The sequence below is a fragment of the Monodon monoceros genome, unplaced genomic scaffold (genome assembly GCF_005190385.1).
Source record: "Monodon monoceros isolate NGI ecotype Baffin Bay Population unplaced genomic scaffold, NGI_Narwhal_1 Super_Scaffold_18, whole genome shotgun sequence".
NCBI classification, from domain to species: Eukaryota; Metazoa; Chordata; class Mammalia; order Artiodactyla; family Monodontidae; genus Monodon; species Monodon monoceros.
The window spans coordinates 14774989-14800626 of record NW_021703774.1 but is presented as its reverse complement, the minus strand read 5'-3'; the positions used below and the strand labels follow the sequence as shown (position 1 = coordinate 14800626).

Genomic DNA, 25638 nt, shown 5'->3' with positions numbered 1-25638 from the left:
AGATTCTTGAAGGCAGATTTGAAAACAATGCTACAACCTGAAAAATTATGTACTTACATGGATTTGGGGTGGATATCAGAGTGCCGTGGGAAATTCCAGAACATACAGTTCCTCGTCAGTGATTTGAAGATGGTCCCGTGTGCATTTTGGCACATGGCAACTGTATAGTCAATTTCAGTTTTATTTGTCCAGTGGACTTAACGCATACGTTTTTCAATGCGGGTGCTCTTGTCATTTTGAGTGGGAAATTATTTATTTTGCAGAACTTTCAGCCTCCTTTAGTCCTCCCAATAAAAGCCTTGGTTCTAAACATACCATATTTCCAAATGCCTTTTGGTGGGGGGAGGGAGACAGAGTGGTTTTACCTTTGGCTGAGAATAATTTGAGTGGAAATAAACATTAAATTCAGACCAGTACAAGTTCAAATGAGCTTTCTCCTGCATCGCACATGCAAGAGTATATGAACTGTACAAAAGTGTGGACCTAGAGCTACATCCGCAAATAAATAAATAAGTAGATAGAAAACATTTAATCCTCCAACATTATTGAGTTTTTTTGGGGGGCGGGGCTGGAATATACTGTTTCTAAAATACCATCCCAGTCATCAAAATCTATTTGGGAAAACAGTATAAAAATTTGAAAATTTGGAAAAAACAAAGATGTCAAAGACAAATCAAGATACATTGTGGAATAAATGCTACGATGTGTCCTAACTCAGGGTAAAGGAGTAGCTTCCTTAATAATATTGAAGCGTAAGCTTCCAAATGGCTGTCCATCTCTTCACTGTCCCATTACACTGGTTGCTGGTAGAGAACGCTAAGGATCTACATGATGCATCGTCCATCCTTACTCGGATGTGCCTCTTTTTGCGTAACTAAATGTTGATGTCTCACTTACATGTGTATGTAAGAGCTATTGATAATTTTTAAGGATGACTTCATAAGGAATCAAAAAAAGGTGCATCCTTCTGTTCCTCCAGGAGAGCAAAAAGCTTGAAGCTTGCTGAAGTGATTAAATAAGAATCCCCACCTCTGGGAGGGAGAGAGAAAATAGTTCAAGAAAAACAAAAAAACATGGGGATCAGTAGGATGTGAGCATTAGGAGTGGTTTCCTTTGCACGTAGCATAGAAGGGATAGGAATTGGTCAACCAGGATTAGTAGTAGAATCAGAAAACTCTCTGCCCCTCATCCAGCCCCAAAGGCGCAGATGGTACCATCACAGAATGTAGTAGCTCCAGTTCTTGAAGTCACCAAAGAGCACATTTTAGGTCAAACTATTACCAGGACATTGGCCTTGGATTAGGCTTCCAAAGATGTGGACAGAATTAAAAATTCAAATCCTTAGTAGTTGAAGTTCTCAAGAACCTGCTCTCTAATCACACTCTGGGATCATAAGAAGGTTAGGGGTGAGGGTTTTTAGGATAAAAGTAAACGGGTTAATTGAGAAGAACTAAAGGCTTGGCTGAGATTAATTCTGGCAGGATTTTGGTTGAAAAATGATTACAGATAGAGAATAAAATAAAAATTCAAAAACATATTCCGAATCCATATCCTGGCTTTGTTTAAGAGGCAGGAAGACTTAGGTCTTTTTTATTGCCTGTCTCTCATCTTATTTTCATGGCCAGGGTACGTAGACTAGCTGATGACAAAAATAACCGACAGACTCAAATCTCAGAACAAGCCTCCTTTACTTTCAGTATCCTTATTTCCTAAACTTGTTATTAAACAAAGGTTCACGCTCCATAATGTGTAACAACATATGGGCATGATAATGCCATTGGCTAAGAGATAACATTTAGCTCTCAATCCTTCTGTGATCTTATTGAATTTGCCTGTTAAGTTCTGGGTGTAATTAAAGCAGATAAGAGCATTCATACATTTTGTTGCAAATTGATATGATCTCCTTTGTCTGTGATCTAAGTGAGATTGCCCTGTAGTTTTTAATTTAGCAGGTTAAGAAGCACAATTAAAATACATGAAAAAGATCATAATCAGAAACCATCTTTTGGGTTGTCCCTGCCAAGTTGATAAAGGGATTGGTATATTTCACAATTACCTCCTTTGCTGTACATTTGTTCTTTTTGTGGGCTGAAGTGTTAATAAATACCTTGCACTATTCCAGTGGGAAAGGCTTTCCACCTAATTAATAAAACGTGGACGAATACCTCGGACATTGAACCATACCTTTATTAGTGCTGCTGCCTCCAAAGAGAATCCCTGTCCCCTCGCCCCCAGTAGTAAATGTCGTCTTCCTGGTTATAAAGAAACCCCTTCAAAAACTGCCAGATTTCAATAGGAATAAAAAAGCAAGTTCTTTGATTTTTTTTTTTTTTAAGAAATAACCATTAAATTTTTTTAACATCTTTATTGGAGTATAATTGCTTACAGTGTTGTCTTAGTTTCTACTGTATAACAAAGTGAATCAGCTGTATGCATACATATATCCCCATATCCCCTCCCTTTTGCGTCTCCCTCCCACCCTCCCTATCCCACCCCTCTAGGTGGTCACAAAGCACAGAGCTGATCTCCCTGTGCTATGCGGCTGCTTCCCACTAGCTATCGTCAACCATTAAATTTTAAGTAGCAAGAAATCCTAATCGAGCACAACAGGAATTAGTCTGCCTAAAGAACTTACCTTAGTAAAAGCACCAGAATAAAATAAGATTCGCGCTGGGATAGAATAGGCTTTGAATTAGTCTTTATTTCTAGCTATTGTTTCTCCTCTAGTTCAATTGCTCAAATACTTCCCAGGCCTTGATCCCAGAGAAACTGAAACGGAGTTTAGCGTGTAGCACCATTACAGTGATACCTTTACTGTTAATTGTTAAATGCCAAGTTCCTTGTGAATATTTTTTTTTACTGAAGTGTAGTTGATTACAATATAATATTAGTTTCAGGTGTACAGCAAAGCGATTTAGTTATATATATATATTTTTTCAGATTATTTTGATTATAGGTTATTATAAGATATTGAATATAGTTCCCTGTGCTATACAGTAAACCCTTATTGCTTATCTATTTTATGTACAGTAGTTTGTATCTGTTATTATCATACTCCTAATTTATCCTTCCCACGCCTTTTCCCCTTTGATAACTATAAGTTTGTTTTCTATGTCTGTGAATCTGTTTCTGTTTTGTATATAGATTCACTTGTATTATTTTTTAGATTCCATATATAAGTGATATCATATAATATTTTTCTTTCTCTGTCTGACTTACTTCACTCAGTATAATATTCTCCAGGTCCATCCATGTTGCTGCAAATAGCAATTTTATTTATGTTAAAATTGAATTTAGAAATTAGATGTCTGAAAACACATCATTATTTCAAACATGGCATTGACTGATATAGACAGCTTGCTCTTGTGAGTTTATACATTTAGTGAATATTTGAGCGCCTCCTTTGTGGTGTAAAAGATAGACCAGTTGAAAAATTAAATACGGTCCTTTGTGCATGGCCATGGCAGCCTCAGTTGGACGCTTAAATGATGAGCCTGTAATACCTCTTTGTTCTAATTAAAAATAGGTGATAAGTGAAAAATATGTATAACAAATCTATGAGTTTTCATTTGCATAGAATATGGAAGTTTACTCCCATTTCATTCTATATGAATTGCTGAGTCCATTGACTTCGCCGAGATTCTTCAGAACATGAAAATAGCAGTATCTGAATTCTACAGGAAGTGTTAATAAGGGAGAAGGCTTACAAGGCTCCTCTATCTTAGGGATGAGATACGCTAGAAATATGAAAATGCATAAATTCTACATGCAATGTGGCCAGACAGTATATCCCAGAACGATTAGGGAAGGGGAAATAGCGTCTATTTCAAATTTCTTTTTTAACTGACATGTCTCATATAATGATGGAATTTGTTTTCCTAAGGGTTGTCAGCTTCCTCACCTTTTAAATGAGCATTTTCAATAAGATAATTTTTAAGACTATTTCCAGGGCTTCGTATCCTGTGCTCGTATGTACTTTGTTCCATAAACACCTGGTAACATCGTCCTGCTGTGGCATTTAGCTTTTCAGAGTTATCTTGAAACAATTTTGCTGTTAATGGGGGTGGCTGGCACGCTGGAGAATTAAACCCAAGCATGTGGAGCAGTAGGTTGGTGTTAAGCTGGGGAATAGGACGATGGTTAGGGTCCTTTTAAGAGGTTTTTAGCATGTTCTTTCTGGGCGAAGGGATGCATTTGCTGCTTTTTCGCTCTCAAACTTCCAGCTTCTCAAGCTTATCCTGTATTCCCCTTGAGGAATTACTCAGCTGTCTGAGTCACCTCTCGCTGGGCAGCAGCGGAGGAAAGCCTTCACTGTGTTCTAATTTCCAGCCTTTTGGGGGAAGTGTGGGAGCAGTAATGGGATGGGGGTGGGGCATAGGTGTCAGGAAGCTCTTTAGCCGTTTTGCTCTTAGCTCTTCTCACACACTCACTGCTTGTGCCTTCACCCAAGCTGTGACCACTCGCCCTTCCCACCACTCATTTCTTTGGTTATTTCCCAAACGTGGATTAAGACTGTTTAGGTCCTGAGACCATGCAAGGTCTGGGCGCGCACACACACACACGCACACACACATACACACACATACACACACACACACATACACAAATATTTCAGTTAGAAAAACAAAACTGTTCCTATGTACTAAGCCCTGGGGATACCATGATGAATAAGTGGTTTGATATCACAGAAAAGGTCATGACTTCAGTAGTGTCAATATAATAGGATGATGGGCCAAGTAGTGGAGGAGAAAACTGTAGAGAAGGAGGTATCACTCTCCCTAAGGTCATTAGGGAAATACTTAGAGGAAAATATTTCAGAGAGGTATGGATGGTTGAAGAGACATCTGCCCTACAGAAAGGAAGGGAAAAGGCATTCTACACTAAGGTAAAGAAATATCTGGAGTTCCCTGGTGGCCTAGTGGTTAGGATTCCAGGCTTTCACTGCCATGGCCTGGGTTCAATCCCTGGCTGGGGAACTGAGATCCCACAAGCGTGGCATGGCCAAAGAAAGAAAGAGAGAGGGAGGGAGGGAGGAAGGAAGGAAGGAAAAGAAAAGGAAGGAAGGAAGAATGGAGGGAGGAAGGAAAGAAAGAAAGGAAGGGAGGGAGGGAGGGAGAAATAACAAAAGCACAGAAGTCAGTGTGGCTTGTCTGGAAAAGAATAAATGATGATGGGAACATAGGAAGAAAAGCACGCTGCATGGTGGCTCAATTACAGATTCTGGACTCAGATGACATGTGTGCAAATAGTAGCTCTAGTGCTTTTTTAAAAAATGAGTTTTATTGAAGTATAGTTGACTTACAATGTGGTGTTAGTTTCTGGTGCACAGCAAAGTGATTCAGTTATCCATATAAATAATAGTTTGCATCTACTAATCCCAAACTCCGACTCCATCCCTCCCTGCTGCCCCCTGTCCTTTGGCAACCACAGCTGTGTTCTCTGTGTCTGTGAGTCTGTTTCTGTTTTGTAAATATGTTCATTTGTATCATTTTCTTTAGATTCCACGTGTAAGTGATATCATGTGATATTTGTCTTTCTCTTTCTGACTTACTTCACTTGTATGATCATCTCTAGGTCCATTCATGTTGCTGCAAATGGCACTATTTCATTCTTTTTTTATGGCTGTAACTCTAATACTTTTAGCCACGTGACCTGGAGTGGGTTTGCTACCTCAGTTGCCTCATGTGGAAAGTGGGAAAGAGAACAGCAGTTGCCCCTTAAGGTGAGAATGAAATGCTTGCAGCAGCCTCATTGCTCTCCTGCACCCGCTCATCTTTTTAAAATGCAAGTCAGGTTGTGTCTCCTCTTTGCCCAAAGCCCCCAGTGGCTTCTCCTTCTCACTCAAAGTAAAAGCTGCAAAAGTTTGCAAAAACTTGCAAAGCCTTTGTGACATGCCGGTTGCCATGACCCCACCAACACCGTTGTCTCCACCTCTTCATCCCCAGCCACACTGGCCTCTGCAATTCTCTGAATCACAAAAAGAAGCTTCCTCCCCCAGCAAGGGTGTGTTTGCCATTCCATCCTCCACAGAGGGATGCACGCCTGCTCTCTCCTCTCCTCTGCGCTCTGCTCAGAGGTCCTATGTCGGGGAGCCTTTCCTTGACAGCCCTGCTTAACATAACTCCTTCCTTTCACCCCTTCTCTGTTGCCTATTTTTTCCCTCTGTTTTGTGTCTATTTCCTCCATTGTGCCACTGTTTTACCACCTGTTGTATTTTTATTTATTTTCTCACCCCCTGCCCTCCTGAATGTAAACCCCCAGAGGACAAGTACTTTGTCTTTTGTTGAATCCCTAATGCCTGGGCACTCCATAAATGGAAGTATTTAGCATAATGCCTGGCACATAGTAAGTCCTGAATAAATTTTACAGATTTTTATCTTCACCATCATTCTTAACAAGAAATAAAGAATGGTAAATTGAGCCCTGACTAGGAAGGATTCCATGAACCTCACAGAGAGAAATCATAAGAGCAGAGAAGAGATGATCCCTGCTGAATGTAGATGTAGAAGGGGTGAGATTTGAGTCAGGGAAACCACACGTTCAGTTCAGGGGGAAGATAATGAAGGGTGAGATTAGGCAATAGGACTGGAAATAAGAGGTGGAACCCAAAGATGTTTCATAGGAACAGTTGGACATAGGAGAAGAGTCAAATATAGCTCCAAAACTTTGATTATATCTTGTTGAGTATTTGATGGGCATGCTCTAGGGAATCCATTGGGATAAGTTAGAGGGGGCAGGGAATGAGGTCACTTGTAGATATTTTGAGGTGAGTTGCCTGTGGTGTATTTCAGCGGGGATGGCTGCAGGGAGTTGGATCTATAAAAGTCTAGCTCTTTTGGGAGAAGTGTATGCTGGTATTCCAGGCTTGTTACACCCATAGAAATGGAGAGCAGGTAGAGGGAAAAGAGGAAAAGCCAAACAGAATTATGGAAAGTATCACGTGGAAAGGATCGACGCAAAACAAGGCAGGAAGACCAAGAGAAAGATGTGTTACAAGTGCGAGAGGGTATGTGGAGCATTTCAGGGAGGAGGAGAGGGGCAGAAGGGACTAAATTCCTTCCTTGGGAAGAAAGAGCAATCTCTTTTCTTTAGGGACAAGCAGGAAGGTGTTAGGAATTGATCCTCGTACAGATGAGAAGGAGAAGTAGGTCAAGGGTATCTATACCCAACGCTCTCTATTTCTCAAAAAAAAAAAAAAAAAAAAAAAAAAAAAGGGAGGTGAGATCACGTTGGCAAAATAAAATACAGTCAAGCCTAGAAAGGAATTCAGGCAGGGAGACCAACCATTTGTATATGGAAGGGATGTTTTGGGTCCATAACATTTTCTGCCCCAAAACAAAGAACATCAAAAATAATGGAATGTCCAATCTGGAGTGTACAGTAGACTAGATCATCTGGTCAATGAACTTTGTTTGGGATAAGGAAACTGAGCAATGCAGTGACTAGCTCAAGGTTACACAGCTAGTTAATAGATGAGATTGTACTGAAACCAGTTTTTCTCACTCTTAATGCATACTTTTAGTGAACAGTTTCAAGCTGTGCTTTCCAGAGACTTAACGATGCCACTTAAACCTAGCTTACATCTTTTTTTATGTGCACCAGCCCTCTTCTGTACACATACACCCTACCCGGCTGTCAGTTTTCAATCTCAAAATCACCCTAGGTACATCCTTCTACTTTTCTTTCTTGCCCGAGATGGTCCACCATTGTAGCTTGCAGCACGAGTTGGATTGACCCTCGATGGGCTTTTTTTCCCCGCTGGATATGTTACAGACTGGCTGTCTGGTCATATTCATGAAAAGAGCCAGCATGAAGCTGATGCCATCGTAAGGACTGAAGTCGCCGCCATATCCCAAAGGCAGAGTTGAACTCGATGCTCCCTGGAGTGTAGCACTTACGGTTGTCGAATGAACCTCCTCGGTGGACCTTTTCCATTTAACTTGTTGTTTAAAAGGAACTACATAAATGCGTAATTCACAAAAAAGAGAGATGTTGGAAATACTGATATATGAAGCAGACCATAGTTTTATGGCTATATGGATTATTACATGCCAAAATGAAAAACACTTTCGAGCTACAGAAGTTTTAGTTATACATGAATATAATTATGTCTTCCCTGTCTGCCTTTCAGTGTGGCTCTTTGTTGTTCTTGACTTGTGTTTTTAAATGTTCATATCTCTAAAAAAGATACTCATGAGCTACACTCTGATTTGTTGTAGTGTGCTTATTTTGAATTGCCGTATTAGTGCTATATTCGGGCAAAAAAAAAAAAAGAATGGTAAATATCTAGCCTTTTGTTTTTCCACCACTGAAATGGACGTTAGCATATCTGAGTAGCTTCTGCCCTTTAAATAAGACGCTAAGTACAATGCTCATGGATATACTCTCACACCCCTGCCTTCTCTCATTTTATTTCGAGATACAGAGAATAAAGGAGACGTACACTTGGGTTTCACTGTCTTTTATGAACTCCAACCCATTCTGGAGTGAGTGCAGAAGAAGCGCAGGAGGCCACCTTCGTGGGAGCGCCTGCCTTTCCCAAGTGTCTCATCCTCTCTCTGTCATCCCCAGGCGATGTGCCTGCATTTGTGTGTGTAGATTTATAGTTTATCTTTATCTATGGCTTCATCTGTAGGTAGCTATTATAGCTGCCTCGCCTGGATATTGTTTGGGCCTGATAGATCTGTCTGTAGTTCATCAAAGGGGAGCCGAGTGCCTAAAAGCCATCGGGTCCAGCTGAGGATGAAATACGAGGCCATCAGCCTTGGTAATGGCTGTAAAATTTCATAATTACACGGCCTTTATTACATTGCATAATGATCCTGAAGCAGTATGGAACAATTAATTAAGATTTTCAACCGTGGCTCTTTCAGAAATTAAAAGGTGCTGGTAGCTGAGAAATGGGGATCTGTCTTGTCCTAAAAGCATTAGGGATGCTTAAGAAATACTTTCCCAGGCACTTTCATTTCTGTGTTAAGAGGAACATCTCCTAGTTAGAGAATTGGCATTAGTCTCCCATGCCTATTATCAAGTTTTTATTCCAACTTTAAAACTGGTATTTTAAAAGGATTGGGAGTAGAAGAGGGCTAAGGGTCTATATCACTCCCCAACTTCCCTTTTCTCTTCTTTGAAAAATTCTATTCAGGCTCCCGCTATAGCCATTCATCACATTTATGGTTGTTCATCTCTACACATTAAATAAACGCAGGCTCTGAGATAGGGGGTCAGTTAACTGCCGCTGTAGTGACCAAGGAGTTTCTCTTATACACTCTCTCATATCCTGAGGCATTAAAATTCTTTCAAGAGCTCTACAGTTTTGACAGTCATCCCCAAAAGAAGAGTTTACTGTTTTCATTTATTATCCTGTGAATGCAGTATGTCACATCTCATATATACCTTTTATTTTTTTTCCATAATCTCATCTTTGCACCCCATAAAGAGTAATTAAATTTGGGGAGGGTCTCTAAGAGCCGCTAGGACTTTGCCATTTTTAAATAATAATAAAAGCTAAAGAAAAATCTGTACCATCCATGCACATGGGTATGCGTTTACCCATACAAATTGTGACCCGTTTTTACTTTATTTTCCATGTCAAGAAAACTGTGATCGAGATGGCTGCCTACAACCAAATACTAATGAAAACCCAGGGCAAACAAGCCCAGCATTTTTATTATGATGATTCTAAGCCATATCCCAAGCTTTCATCCATGTATTTGATAGGAAATAGATACGTTCCAAGGAAATGTGATCAATGGTATTGTCAATTTCAATGACAGAAAATTTTAAAAAGAAACCCCCAACATCTTTGTGATTTACACAAAACTCCTGGATATTTGTTCACGTCAAGTATTATTGTTTTTAAATTGGCAATCATCATATAACGTTTTCCGATCTAAATATTTCATGGGAGACTAAAACTTCCCTTGGGCATCCCCAATAATAAACTTTCAGCAGAAAATTTGGAAGGGATTATGTGCTTCAAGGAAGAGCTGTGGCTCAGAGTCAATTCTCTTGTTGAGGCATTTAGTCCCTTAATAGGAATTTTCTGATCTGCTGTCATTCTTGTTCACACACCGAGTGTCACTGGCTCTAAAACACTTGTCATTCTTTAATGGAAACAAAATAGTCATTGCAGCCAGAGCTGCAATGTCATTTCACTACCCCTTGCTGCGTCGGCAATAGTGAAAATGACAGAGCGGCTCTCAGTAGGGGTAATTAAAATGTAAATATTGATATTTTATTATTTGAAATTACTTTCCAGTGCGGCATTTAATATCTCTCCATCTGTGCGGCTCTGTTTAGCGGTCATTTTAGTGCAGCTCTGGGATACCAAGCAGCGGCTTGATCCCCGTTATGTCAAAATGCTTGTTGCTGCTTAATTTTGATATCTAATTAAGTGGAAAAGTACAGTCCACACTGTAATCCATGGCATCTTAACCAGCTGCTTGGGTGTATTTAGAATTAATCTCCACTATGGAATCATCCTAATGTATGCAATTAAGAGTCTGCCGATGGCTAATTAGGTGTATTAGAATCAGGCAGCTTTTTTTCTTCCTTTTTTCCCCCCCTCTTTCATTTTGGACTGTTGCAGACGTTTAAGAGTCTCTGCCTGCAGAGGTAGCCTTAATGCTACTCAAATGGAGTTAGGAAACTGTGCAACTTCCAACAAGATTCATCCCTGGATGGTAACTCTTATTTAATAACCCTTTGCTTATTTCCTTGAATCAACCTCATACAGGAATTTCTAGGATTTCCTGGATCTATTTGCAGGATCTCAGTGACATGAAAGGGATTGGTCACAGCAAAGAGGAGAGGTGAGATAGTGAATACAAAGATAAATATCCTTCCCAACAGATCAAAGCAGGGAGACAGGGAGGCTGTGCAGTGGGTGCTCTCGTTCATTTCGGGAGGAGAGGAATTACAATGTGAGAGCCTTTTACGGCAGCTACATCTCCCTCCTCCATTCTACTTTTGAATGGAAGAGTGTCTCGAAAGAGTTATTATAGGAGGTGCAGGTTTGCAGGTTTGGTTTGTATATTATGTATCCGTGGTAAATAGGACAGGCAGCATTTCACGACTGATAACAATTCTGCATTCATGTGGTTGAGAAATTCCAAGAGCTGTGTTGTTTCACGTTTTTCGTTTCTTTTTAACTTGGCCAGTTATCCAAATCGGGGGGGGGGGCAGTGTAGAGAGGAAGAAGGGGAGGCAGAGAGGAATCGAAGGGGTTGCCTCTGTTGTCAATGAGAAGATAACTGGTAGCCTCCCCAGTGGATCCTGTACCAAAGCCGTAATGACTTAGCTCGGCTTGAGCCAGCAAACACCAGCCGTGAACTTGGGAGTAAATATTTGTAAACAGATCTTCATTAGCCCCAGAGAAAAATATTGTGAGAGCCTGACTTTAAACCGAACTCTCAGGGCTAGAAATTCAGAGTTGCTGTTTTTCCATGCTGTCCAGAGCACAAATTATGCCCAGGTCTTTAAGCATAGATAGTGAGGATTTCTAGGGTCAGGGTCAGGGTCAGGGTGCTATAATTTCACATCTGTGGCATGCATCTCATGGAGAACATATTTCTTCTAAGTTCGTTCATCAATACATATGACACTTTGTTTTTAATGGCCTGAGCTGTAAATCCTTTAACTTGCGTTTATGCAGAAGACCTCCTGGGTCTGGTTTTTTTCTGCCTCTCTTCCTTCCAGGGCATATGTTGGAGACACTGAGTTGTAGTACCTTTCTACTTGGGGAAGATCAAGAAAAGCACACCTGAAGGATTTTCTTTTTTTTTCCTTTTTTTCTGCTTCACTTGTAGGTAGTAAATGTGAGAAAAGTGGAGAAATTAATGTTAATTCCACAAACAACAAGTCTCTCATAATTAGGGCTCTTGTTGGAATTTGTGTTTCTATATCAAGGGACTAATTAGGTATATTTGAAAAGATTTGAGGGCACGTTGTATAAAATTAATATAGACATTAGAAGTGATTTTCTCATAGAGATCCCAGAGAGAATCAATTCTTGGTCCTTTAAGTGAAAGCACACAAGATGATCACAACTCTATTCTTTTATAATTTGGTAGCTGAAATAAAATTTGCAAATCTTTAGGTGAGCTCAGGAAATCACCCAGTTTTTCACAATGCCACCATCATTCTGTGCCTTCACGTGTGTGTAGGTGTGGCCTTCACAAATGGGAAAAAGGTAACAAAAAGACTCCTTTGACTAAATACCCTGAGCCATAAGGCAGCAACTCTGCCTTCATTTATGCAAGCAGGTGCATTGGGAGAAACTTTGAACACTTACCTTTCTTGGATAGGCAGCATTTAATTCAAAATCCGATTAGGGTGGGTTGACCATTTCTCCTTCCCTTCTCATTTTTTCATTTTATTAACTCATTCATATATATATGAACTCTGTGTAGTTTTATATGTATATAGTATGTATATATATATATATGTATATAAAACTGAGTTATTTAATGTATATAAATATATATATATTTATCTACTGCAACAGCTTACTCCTATTTTATTCAATATGTGGAATATGCTTTTAGATTCTTCAATGTAAGAATATTATGTTATGTCACAAATAACAAAACAAAGTAGCCATGGCTAAGTAGCTATTTATAGATTTCCTTTAATGGTTGAATGTTCCCACGAGAAGCAGTTCATCTTTTTAAAAAAGTTATTACATTCCATGTGGGCAAAAGAAAAACTCACAAAAATTTCTTTTTAATTTAAACTATATTTTGGGGTCAGAAACACAGATTAAACATCAAATATTAGAAATTATAAAGGAAAGTAAAAATGCCAATAATGTGTTGCTTAACAAAAAAAGTTAACCCCAAATTATAGTTGGGATTGTTTTTCCAACAGTTCTAAACAGGATTAGAGGCACAGCTCTCTCTTGCTAAACTCTGACAAATGACATACTTTATTAATAACTTATTTGTTAGTTTATTAAAACTTTGGATGGTGAAGAAAAGATATATTTTGATCTGAAAATTTATGTTAGCAAAATTCGTCTTGTGTTTCCTCCCATATTTCTATTCTAAATGAAGAATTTTGGTCTCCAAGGGACATAATTTGTGTGCCCATTAATCCAAACTCTCAGCTAAATAGCTACGTACAAAAAATGGTAAAACAAAGTTCACACAAAAATAATGTGAACGGACTACGTGACTTATTAAAAATATTTTTAGCCCTCTGCTTGATTTCCTCAAGGTCCAACCTGATTTTTCTTAACGTAAATGATCCTCCTTCACTTGCCCAGATATTTGCACAGGGCTGGTTCTAGCTATTCTTGTTCCTACAGCAGGTGGAAATGGTTCCCCTTCAAAATTATTACATAAGAATGGCTATACAAACCAGTTTGATAAACCTGAAACACGTCTAAATGGCACTTAAATTACATTAGCACCTACTTGTACAGACACAGTGAAAGGTCATAACCAACGAGTACCATCTTCGCTGTTTGTAAATGTCTTTTTTTTTTTCTTTTAAAGAATGGTAACATTTTTATTTATTTATTTTTATATTTATTTATGGCTGCGTTGGGTCTTCGTTTCTGCGCGAGGGCTTTCTCTAGTTGTGGCAAGCAGGAGCCACTCTTCATCGCGGTGCGCGGGCCTCTCACTGTCGCGGCCTCTCGTTGTGGAGCACAGGCTCCAGACGCGCGCAGGCTCAGTGGTCGTGGCTCACGGGCCTAGTTGCTCCACGGCATGTGGGATCTTCCCGGACCAGGGCTCGAACCCGTGTCCCCTGCATTGGCAGGCGGATTCTCAACCACTGCGCCACCGGGGAAGCCCTGTAAATGTCTAATTTGCTGCTTTAAAGTGGGAAGCCATCTCGCTCCCTCGTTGCTGCCCAATGGCTGTCATGTTGCAGATACCTCTGACAAGTGAGTATTTACTTAGTGAGAACCCATTGTTCTAAAATGAACTGAAAGGGAGATGCCGCATGTGAATGCATTTTTATTGCATTGCCTTTTCTTTGCTGTTTTTGATTTAGGAAGAGGAAACCCATAATGATAAAAAAAAAAAAATACAGGATTTCTCAATCTGCTTGCCTTTTTTTTTTTTTTTAAGTGTAGAAAGTGTCTTTATCAGTTACTTGGACTTTACCAAAGCTAGATTTGGAGTCTCCTAAGAATTTATGTAAAAACTGTACACATACAGATTTTTATTCCTGCAAGTAGAAAGAAGCAGTGAGCTTTTTCTTTCGTTCCTGACCTAAGTTAGGATTTCAGAGGATTAAAATACCAGCTCCAGATAATAAATTTACACGTTGTCAAAATAATTATACAACTAAGGTAAAGTAGAGAAATTAATTACAGATATTTGTAAATAATAAAAGAAAAAAGTCATGACATTATCACAGAATCTGTTATGAATAGTTGCTTGTAAATATAGGAGGAAGTAGTTAGGCCATATGATTAAAATGTCAACTTTCATTACAAATTAAAAAAGAACTGGCTGAGGTTGAGAAATTTAGGCAGGACTTTATCAGAGTTTAAGTGGCTCCAGAGAAAATCCTATATACTATATAGGCACTTGTAAGCAGAGCTTTTTGTATAATCGGTGCCTTAATAAACGCTTGCTGAATTATGAAAAAAACATTAGGCAGTTGTTTTGTTAAGCATTCAAATATTTTTGTGGAGAGGGAGAGGGACCTGGTATCTGGAATTTTTATTTCTCTGGAATATTATTGCTAGCCTTCCATTCTTGTTGAAAGCCAGTCCGTGAGTTGTTAAGGAATTTTCTCTCCATTCATTCCTTGGGATATTTATTAAGCACATGCTATGTGGCAGGCAGTGATGGAGGTGCTGGGGATATAGCAGGGAGCAAAGAAGAGGAGGTCTCCACTGTTAAGAGCTTAGAGATCATGGAACACACTGAGGATACAGATATACCTGTTAGGCAGCACATCATCACACCCACTCCTTTACTTGCTTATGTCTTTACCTTGAGCTCCACTATCCTGTTTTACAACTTACAACTGTCAATGCCCCTGGATGCTACACAGGAACACTGATAAGGACAGTAGGGATGGAAAGAAATGTGTGCACTTGATGTCGGCACTACCAAAAGAGAAAACTTGGTGACAGATCCCTGAAAGGCTAGGAGTGAGGCAGCTGGTGGATGGTGATGCCATTAATCTGGGAAGTAGTGAAGTTGTGGGGTTTGTCATTGGGGTTGGGAAAATGGGCTCAATTTTCAAGGTGTTAAGCCATCTACGGAGGACTTCCCAGGGGAGGATTTTTCAGGAAGTATGGCAGGAAAGGGAGAGAAGGACCACGTAGTGAAAGACATTTAATATTGTGCCAGAGAGTTTCAGTTTTGTCCTTCAGAAGTGGAAGCCAGTAAAGCGTTTTGATCAGCGAATAGCATAATTAGATTTCATATTTGAAAGAATGCTTGAATAGCCACAGGTAGGATGGAAAAAGGAAACACCAGACATAAGGATTTTGGTGTCCCTGTATCCCAAAAGAGAAGATGGGGGCCCAAATCAAAACCATGGAGGAAGAAAAGGAGAGAAAGTGTTGGGTACATTTGGGAGGATGTGTCCAATCAAACACCCATCTTTCCTCCTCTGCATTTACATTCACTTTGATCATTCTTTATGGCGCCTACCTACTTCTCCTCATTGTGCTTTAATCTACTTTTACTAAACTGTAAAGTTATAGAGGGCAGGCATTGTATCATCTCATGGTTCTGAGCACGGTGCTTTACTTATCATAGAGGCACTAAATGTCAGTGGTTACAGTGGAACCATTGGAAACCTAAATAACGTAGGGCTAGACCCAAACCTGTGGAAGATTTTTGCCACCTTCGCATTTTACAGATGAGAAAGCAGGAATCGGAGAAGTTGAGTCACATGTTTAGTTGGTAGCAGAGGTGGCACCCCATGCTAGGTTGACTTACTCCCAACCCAGCGATGTTCATGGGAAGTGCTCACCGATACCCACACAGCCTCGTGCTTCATGTAAGTAGCTCTCAGTTTGTTATTCTGAGTCAGATGGCATTGGAGCTGGAAGATCCTTCAGAGATGTTTGGTCCACATTTCACATTTGACAGATGAAGAGTCAGCTGTGGGTCTGTATTTGTTTGCTGGGGCTGCTATAACAAAGTACCACAAACTGGATGGGTGAAACAACTGTCTCACAGTTGTCTTCCAGTTCTGGAGGCTGGAAGTCTGAGATCAAGGTGTCTGGAGGCTGGAAGTCTGAGATCAAGGTGTCTGGAGGGTCGGTTCCTTCTGAGCGCCATGAGGAAGGATCTGTTCCATCCCTCTCTTCTAGCTTCGGGTAACCTCCAGCATCCCTTGGCTTGTAGATGGCATTCACCCTGTGTATCTTCACGTTGTTTTCCCTCTGTTTGTGTCTGTCTCTGAGTCTAAATTTCGCCCTATTTATGAAGTTACAGTCAGATTAGATTAGGACCCACCCTAATGACCTCATCTTAACTTGATCATCTACAAAGACCCTGTTTCCAAATAAGGTCCCATTCACAGTCCTGGGAGTTAGGATTCCAACAGCTTTTGGAGGGCCACAAGTCCGCTTACAGCAGGGACCAAGTTAACACCGTTGGTCGTAGCGAGGGTAGAACCATAACCCAGATCCCCCGACCTCAAGGTCACTGCTCCCCACACCAGCCTCTTCCCTCATCTATCACTCCACAGCAGTAAACCCTTAGCTTTTGGGTATTTGACATTATAAGTCTCCTACATACTCTTCAAAAGTCTGTGGAAATGTCTATCAGCCTTATAGATCCCCAAAGTTCAAGACAGAGTTGATTTGTGTTTATTTTGGAGGTTTGACTTTTACATCAAGAATTAGACCCAATTTGATAAAGACTCCTTGGGAATTTCCTGAAGAGGATGGTGCCTGCACATCTGGTGCCCAGGCTGGACTGATTTTCCTTGGACAACTGGTCCATGCCCTGTAATGCACGATGATGATATTTCTTGACCAGTCCCACTGGGGAAAGCAAGGCAGATTCAAGCACAGTTTCTTTTTCTTCCAAATCAGAAATGTTGCTTCAGAATGATGCTTTTCCCTCCTCTGTATCTATCTGATCCCAAAGTGAAACTGACAGTACCCTTTTATAAGATTTTTGTTTTAAGAGTCCTGTATTATATGGTGCTGCCTTCCTTTTTTCTTCATGGCCAAACAAATTTAAGTCACATCAAAAAGGAGAGTTTTCCAGGCAGAACTTTCTTGTTTTCAACTAGTACAAAAAAAAAAAAAGCTTGTAGGAAAAGAAAACTATTAGATGTCCGTCCTTGAAAGCAGCTTCTCCATCCTCGCCTCCATGCTCCCCCACAATTTGTCTTTCTTCTTGGTTTAGATGAAAGGAGAGAAGTAAAGTTGAGGCCAGGTCAGAAGGAGTTTGGGAAAGACTAAGGGAATTGTTTGCTCCTCTGTAGGCACTCAGAGTGGGTAGGTAAGTGGGACTTGCAAAGAGAAGCTGTACCCTCCCTGTAGATGTTCTCTGTATTCTTATTTTGTATTCTTCTGCCCTCTCTCTGGTCCTTTTTTCAAAGAAGCTTGGCAGTTGTTAAAAACTGCCCACTCACAAAAACAAACCAACAAAAAATTCCTATCATCATTTTGAGGCTTTCCTATGCTGCCACCTGGGAATATTTTTCCTTAGCTGCTGTTACACTTTTAATGTTTCCAGCAAGCTGGACTGGGAAATAAGAAACAATTGTTTCTTATGAAAGAAAGCATTTCACCAGTGCCATGGGGGTAGGGGGGCATGTTTCCAGTTTCGGTGCCCTTGCAAACTTATTTGGCTGTTCACATAATCAGTGTGAGTGGCCAGTGGCCAGTCAAAGCTGTCAGCTCGGTGAACGGTGATAACGGTGCCCTGGACTGGTGGATGCTACCCGTCCAATTCTACTCTCTCCTTCTTTAGTTTATCGCAACTATCCAGGTCTTATACTAAACTGTACATAGATGGTGATCAGTTCTCCCACATAGATATGATTTTTGAATCTGAGTTCTGTCTTTCAGATTTTCACATTTGTCCCATGAAGCCACTATTTTAAAATAATGGCTCCATAAAATCTCTGTGAACCCCACTTGGAGTATGAAAACAGAATTAAAGAAACAGCTATCTTACGGAATCCACAAATGTTAAAACAAATGATCAAATTGGGAAGAAAGGAGTGATCCCATTTTTGTCAGTTATTCTTACATTTCACCCAAACCAATTGTTATTGAATCTCAATTATTAACATCTGGGTCAGGCTAACAGGATAAAGGTTCAAAGGGTAGCATTGTGTGTATTGTATCTAATGCTTAGGTACTAATATAATAAGGAGATGTTATAATATAATAGAGATAATTATTATCATCTTTCATAAAGAAAATGTTTAAAGAAAATGCTGCTGGTAGATCCAAGTGGATATTCCAGCTTTCACTTTGGCACTGGACCATCTGTAGTTGCTTGCCTCTAGCCTCTACTGAGTTCTAGTCCGTGAAGTCCATCTCTGTGAAAAAAAAGAAAAAGAGAAAAAAGGTCTTCATTTATATATATTTTGCAAGCCCCAGAGCTGTGTGTTTTGTGAATCACAGAACAAATGATATGTCTGCTGCTATTTGAGAAGAGCAGCTGACTTAAAAAGAGAAAGTTTATCACTAACAAGGCTTATGCATCTGTGCGTTTATTGATAACTGAGACCAAATTCTCGTGCTTTTGTTACTCTCTTCTCCCCTAGTTCCTGTCCACACTAGGTTTATTCATATGGGAGAAGAAGCATCTAGCTGACGCCATGTTGCTCAGTCAGCTTCTCTCAGCGAACTTCGTTTGTCATCTCAGTGAGTCATTATGACAGAATTATAATTTTAGCATGCTATGCTATTTGCTGAAAAGTGTCCATTTTTAGTGGAACAGAGACCCTACAGTTCAAAAAACTGTGGGCGGGCAAATCAGTGCCATGATTAAGTGATATTAACAGACACCCTGAAGATGTAAAAGCCTTGTTCTGTTTCAAGGAAGCAGCTGAGAAGAAAATGCTTAGCAGGGGTTAAACCCAAATGCCTTCACGGCAGCCTATTTCTGTCAACACTCTGTTCAGGAAATAAACATTTATGCTTTCTGAAATGAAAGTGTATTTTTGAAGACTAGCCGTCAGATATTTTTTGCCCTTCACACTTTCAAATGCTTAGCCTTTTTTGTAAGTTGACTGCAGAGTGCATCCGTTTGCTGGGCTAAGAAAAAATAAATAAATAAAAGCGGTTGACAAGTGCCATAGCACCACTGTCAACCTCCGAAGTTTCCAGTAGAAGAAGGAAAGAGGGTTGGCACAAAACATGGTTTCTTCCAGCCTATTACTTCAGGGGTACCTGCCTCTTGAGAAGCTTTCCAATCCTTCCAAATGATGTTATGCCCCAGCGTCATCTGGTTTATTTGGAGCACACTGTATTGCAGATAAACACGCTATTTAACTGTGGGTTAAGGTAGCGAGTCATTCTGCCTGCAGAATGCCTGAGATACGTTAAAGGGCACTGATCCTAGGATGGAGATGAAGAGAGATCAGGGTTGTCAGCGATATGCATGGAATGGGCTGGAGCTGGGGAAGAAAAAAGGTGCCATGATACCAGTGTATTTTAAAAAGCTGTAATATGGCTGAACATTTAAAACTATAACCTGTCACACACCAAAGATTAAGGTCCTGGGATGTACAAAACATGAAGTTCCAATGACACCACTGCAAAGCATGTTTTATTTCACTTCGGAAGGGGGTTTCTCTCCAAAGATAGCTAAAGGTTATACATGCTGAGGACCTCGAACTTGTAGCCCAAGAGCTATAAAACACCACTAAATGCCCAGTAAAAGCACAAACAAGTAATTATCATTTGGATGCAAGCATGCGTGTGCCAGTGGAGCCATAGTGTTTTTAGAAAATTCCTTAGACTCAGTTTATTAAAATATACATTTTCATCTAGATCTTGGTCACTTAGGTTGTTATACTTTGCTCAGGACTGCTGATAAAATTATCATTTTATCCACGTGTCTTTATGAATGTAACATAGAACTAGCACTCCTCAAGGCCAGGGAGAAATTTTTTGAGGAATTAAAATATCATCTCGATTAGGTATTCAGCCTCCTTAGTGCTCAGGTGAACACAGCTGGCTCATAACAAGGCTGTTTAACAAGGCTGTTATCCAGGCATTTGGGCCGGACAGCTCTTTGTGACAGTTTCTAGATTGCAGAGGTTTGGGAGGAAAGGGTTAAACTGTTGGAATCCAGCTATTTATAGACCAAGAAGTGATAAAAAAGTCCAGACTTTTTTATATTGTGTAAAGCATGGGTTGTCTTCTTTTCCCTATGGTTTTGCAAAAATTATACCTCCTCTAATCAGCTTGAAATAGACTTGAGGCAATCCAACAGACCTTTTGTGCTATATCCATCTTTATGTGCTCCCCAACCTGCCCCCCCCCCCCGCCAAAAGGAGAACCTTTTCTTTACCCTTTTCCTTCTTTTTATTTCATTAACAATTGAAAGGAAGAGTTTGGTGTACGTACACTCTCACACACACACACAGAGCCATCCACCTAGAAGAATCAAATTGCAGGATCAACCTAAAAAAATGAAATGTTATTGTTTTTGCTTAATTAAACCCCCAAGAAATGTGTGAAACATTGTTATGGCTGAAAAATTGTTCATTTGTAAATCACAGGGACAAAGGGGACCCCGTGCAACTTTAAATCCGTGCGCGTAAATGTCAATAGTGCGCCTTCTCCGTCATCAGCACTAAATTCACATTGATGCCTCTTTTCTTCTCCGTATTGATCGTTCCATGAGAACGTAGATTTGTATCTGTTAATTAATGCGTCCTGAAACAGCGTTTGTATTAATCAGGCAGATAAGAAAAATTGGAGGCCTGCATCCTCCTGACAGCCGTAAAAGTGCTGGCCCTGATAAAATCGTGGATGGACCTCAATAAAAAAGTTCCTCCTTCCACTCAATAAACTAATCATCCTGCTTTTAATTATTCGGCAGAAAGATGTGTGGAGATTGGAGAATGTGTAAATCTATTTACTAACAGCAGTGTCTGGGAGGGAGAATAGGGCTGTCACAGGAAGGTGCTGCAGGCTATGCGCTCTGTCCATCTGCTGCAGAAAAACTGCTGCTTGGGAGCCTGAAAAGGAACAAGGAAACGAAGGCAAATGGAAAATACCCATCCCTTTCTGCTCGGAACTTTCTAGATGATTACGTTTTCGTCTGCTTCATTTACAAAAGAAAGTCCTACTCAGCCCCTTTTCTTAGCTTAGATATTTGAATTTGCGTGAAGTCTTTTTCTTGCGATGGGGGAATAGAAAAAAAAGAGCAATATTGTTTGTTTGTTTTTTGGTTTGTTTGTTGTAAAACAACCTCAAGAGCAAATGGAACCACACCTACTCAGATTAGATCATTATTCTTCTCTTTTGAATCCCTGTTAAAAGTTGTTACATCTCTAATGCCAAGAGGATGTTTATTAATGTAACCTCACATTGCAATGATAAAAAAAAAAAGAATGGAAAAAAGACATAGCCAGTCTAAAAGAAGATCAGTTAAGTAATATGTAAGCGGCTTGATAAAAAAAATGAAAGAAATGCTTTTTACACAGGCCCTAAGACCCCTTAAGAAAAGCTTGACTTAATCCCTCTTGATGATTTTATTAAACGCTTGTAGTTAATGGTGCCAAATGGCAAACCACTAGTTTTCTCCAGCGGGCCAGGAAGTCATTTCCTTTTCTTTACCATGCTGTAGTTGCTAATATCACAAGTTGCATTATTAATATTTCCTTCCTTTTGTAGAATTATTGGTAGCAGGACCTTAAATCATGGTCCCATTGTCCTCAAAAACCATAGAGATGGTTGGTCACCCTTGGAATTCCTGAGCATAACCTTGGAAATGAAAGTGAAGTTTTAAGAAACATTTCGTTTTTTAGGAAAATGTATGTGGTTGATCATCAGGTTTCTCCACTAAGACTTCCTTTTAGAGTCTGGGTCTAATTCCTCTAAAAGTTAAATATATATCTTTACTCCTAAGTAAGTTTAATTGTACTACTTCATCTTTCCCTCTTGAACCACGTTTTCTTTTTAATTTTTTCTTTTGCTTGTGTTTCCTCGAGTTCAGAAGGGACTTTAGACATCTATGCATAAATACAGACCAGATTTTTGTAAAGGATTGAAGCAGTCATCCAGGTATTTCAGATAAAAATAATATATCATACAGCTGCACTTATGGAATGCATACTATATATTAGTGTTTTGCTGGGTTTTCTTTTATATTTCCCCAAAACAAAAATTAAGGTACAAGGAAATTGTCTTGCTCGAGGTGAAACAGCCAGTAGCTCAGTGGAGCCAGTATTTAAGTTCAGGATCAGGTTCTGCTCATATTCTGTCCATCACACCCTGTTGCCTCCATATTTAACTTTTTTTAATAACTGGATCTTAATATCAAGAATAAATTGTGGCTTCTCTATTTGGTGAGGAGGCCAGGCTACAAAAGATTCTACCCTCTTTTATACCAATAATCACCATTTTAAAAAGGAATTCATGCTAGATATCAGGGGGGCAAAATACCCAGTTAAGAAGGCTCTTTTGGGTGTAAGCATACTCCATACTCACTGTGCTTGTGACTGTTACAGAGAAATGGTTCCAAACTGCACTCTGCTTTGTGGCCTACATTGTTTGTTTTCCTTTATTTGGGGCTTTTGGTTTTTTACTTTCATGGTGTTTATCAATAGTAGTTTTTAGAGATGAGGTAGTTGAAAGTTTGACTCCCTGTAAGACAGTCATGAAGACTTCCCCTAGAAATCAAGTATATTTCAACATTACACAGTAGTTCCTTCTCAAGTGAAAGAAACAAAACTACTTCTTTTCTATTATATTCCTCTCAGCTGTGTCTATAAAACCTTGAGAAAACGCCAACAAGTTGAAGCTGGTTTGTGACTTTTACTTTGCCATTGGCAAAATGATCAGGGGAAATTTTAAGAGTGGCTAATCAAAGCTCAGCATATTTTTGAGCACCGATGCAGAAGACGACTACCGTATGAAACTAGCGTTGTATCATGAAATGATGGCTTTAAAGTAACTCGATCTGCCCATCTTCCCATGCAGGCTTCTCCACGCTGTCCCTGGCGGACCAGATGAGCCTTCTGCAGAGTGCTTGGATGGAAATTTTGATCCTTGGTGTCGTGTACCGATCTCTTTCCTTTGAGGATGAACTTGTCTATGCAGACGATTATATAATGGATGAAGACCAGTCTAAATTAGCAGGCCTTCTTGACCTAAATAATGCTATCCTGCAGCTGGTAAAGAAATACAAGAGCATGAAGCTGGAGAAAGAAGAATTTGTCACCCTCAAAGCAATCGCTCTTGCTAATTCAGGTTGGCATATTGACAATGGCCCGTTGTTACATTTTCTAATATGTCAGTTTTACCCCTTCCCTTAACTTCTTTCTTCTTCAGGGATTTGCTAGACCCAGTTGTAAATTCTGAGGCAGCAAAATTATAGTCATTGTAGCTTTCTAGTGAAAAGTTAGAAGAAAAGAACTATCAACTTAAAGGGAATTATTTTTATTTTGTTTGTTTATTAAAAGCTGTGACACTTCTACCACCTAATTCACTTACTAACATGAACCATGGCACAGCAAAAACTCATGTGCATGTGGTGTAAATGGACACTGAGGACCAAATTAGCTCCTGTGTCTTGTTTGCACAAGAGAAAATAAGTGTGAGTTACAAGTACAAATCATTCCCCCGCTCCCCCAAAATGCAAATTTTGTAATTGGAATAATATATGTAGTGTTGCCTTTCACTTTGGTTATCAGAGAATACTCTGTTTTCTTCCATTCTGGAATTCTCTGAAAGTCAAGTTCTGCTGAAGGAGTATTTCCCTCAAGGGTATTACCTATGCAGTAAGGGTTAAGAATTATGAGAATAAATTGGTCTTTACATGAGAACTGAAATGTACTAAAATAGGGAGCAACCTCTGATAAGTAAAAATCGTTGGTGCTTTGTTGTTTTTCCCTTTGTGCCTCTCCTGATGCCTGATTGTGGTCTTAAGTCTCTCTTAGCATTTGCATAAAGTCCAGGATAGATCCCTCCTTAATGACGAGCTGATCTTTAGATACCTGCATGTCAATAACACGCTCTGATGCTATGTACCATTGACAGTCACACCGTGCCCCTCCATCTGCTTTTGTTTTGACCCTATCTTTGAACTTTATCTTGGTTGCCGGCCAGTAGTTTTCCCTTTAATTACAAGAAGGAAACTGTCAATAAAATCTGTTAAATGGGATGCAATGAGTGGCTTGAATGGGCGGACGGCTATTTGTTCAAATTCTGCAGCATTCAAGGTATTGACAGTTTGTTTTCTGGGGCCATATGTGACGATCAATCTCAGACTGGGCTCAGCCGCGCTGAAAAATGAAAAACCAGATTGCTTTTGCTTACTTGTGGATGACGACTTTGTGATTTGGCGTGGTCCTAGTGAGATGAGACCTTCTGCCCAAATTGCCCCCATGAGAGCCAGGAATGCGTGACTGTTTTTAGAAATAATTTTTAATTGATTTTGTAATTAACAGTTCATCTACAATATTGATGCATGAATCCTTGGACTGATAGGAGGGGGATTGTTTTCAACAATGAAGTTGTACTTTCCTATTTGTCTTCATGATGGCATTTAGCATTTCACACTTTTAATGGCGAATGTACCCCTCTTCCTTATAACACCATTCACTTCTCGCTTACTCCCCTGTGAAACTGTAAAATATGATTCTGTGTGACAAATGGCATCGTTGTCACAAACCCTGAGGAACCCCGTGCCCTGCTCTCTGGAAAACCAAAGTGGGAGATGGGATAGAGATTTTCTGAGAATTTATTCGCTTGCATGGACTTCCCATTAGAGCGCCTCTCATAATTAGATGAAAGATTTTGCAGTGATGGTTTGGGAAGAATTTTTATTTGGAAACCATATAGTGATTCTAATGTAAAACATTTACTTGGTTAATTATTTTTAAAATGAAGCCAGTGTGTTTTATATCTTTTGTGTCTCAAATTGCTTTTTGTGAATTATTAATTAATCATGAATGCTGAGCAATGCTAAAACTTTATCGTCAAAATTGCTAAAATTCTATACTTTTGGATGTTAGACGTATACTTTATGGCTATGGATTATTATTTAGTTTACCTGAATTAATTAGTAGCAGCATTTCTGTTGCTGCTGTTTAGAAGTATAATCATTAATGTTTTTATATAGAGATATTTGTATTCCACATTCTCTGCTGTGAGGCAGAGGAGGTGACCTACTTTCAAGCAATGACTGGTGATTAAAAAGTTTATAGAACTAGTCAGTTTATTTTTCTTGTAATAACAGCCAGAAATAGTCAAACAAACCCTCTCTTTTTTTCTAGCATAGTATTCTGTAGCATTTTTTTTCTTAAAAATTTCTCCACCTCACAAAATTCTCCTGTAAGTAATTCTAACATTTTTTCAGCGTCTCAATACCAAGGAAAATTAATTGAATCAGAGTCCATAATAAAGGAGTAACAACGAAGTCCTATAGGGACTATTTTAATGTCTAAATTGTGCCACCTCTCCTGTGCTGTATAAATATGGCCTTTCATCCAGCCAACCTGCAAGCC

The 25638-nt window shown here is 39.6% G+C and overlaps 1 protein-coding gene across 8 annotated transcripts in view; it reads left to right on the top strand.

Moving 5' to 3' along the window:
- The window catches only part of ESRRG (estrogen related receptor gamma), a 633249-nt gene that overhangs the window by 593758 nt on the left and 13853 nt on the right, over positions 1-25638 (top strand). For all 8 annotated transcript variants that reach the window (XM_029230491.1, XM_029230485.1, XM_029230489.1 and 5 more), the window contains one exon: positions 23111-23380. In XM_029230491.1, the coding sequence (XP_029086324.1) occupies positions 23111-23380 (270 nt within the window). The remainder of the gene's footprint in view (positions 1-23110; positions 23381-25638) is intronic.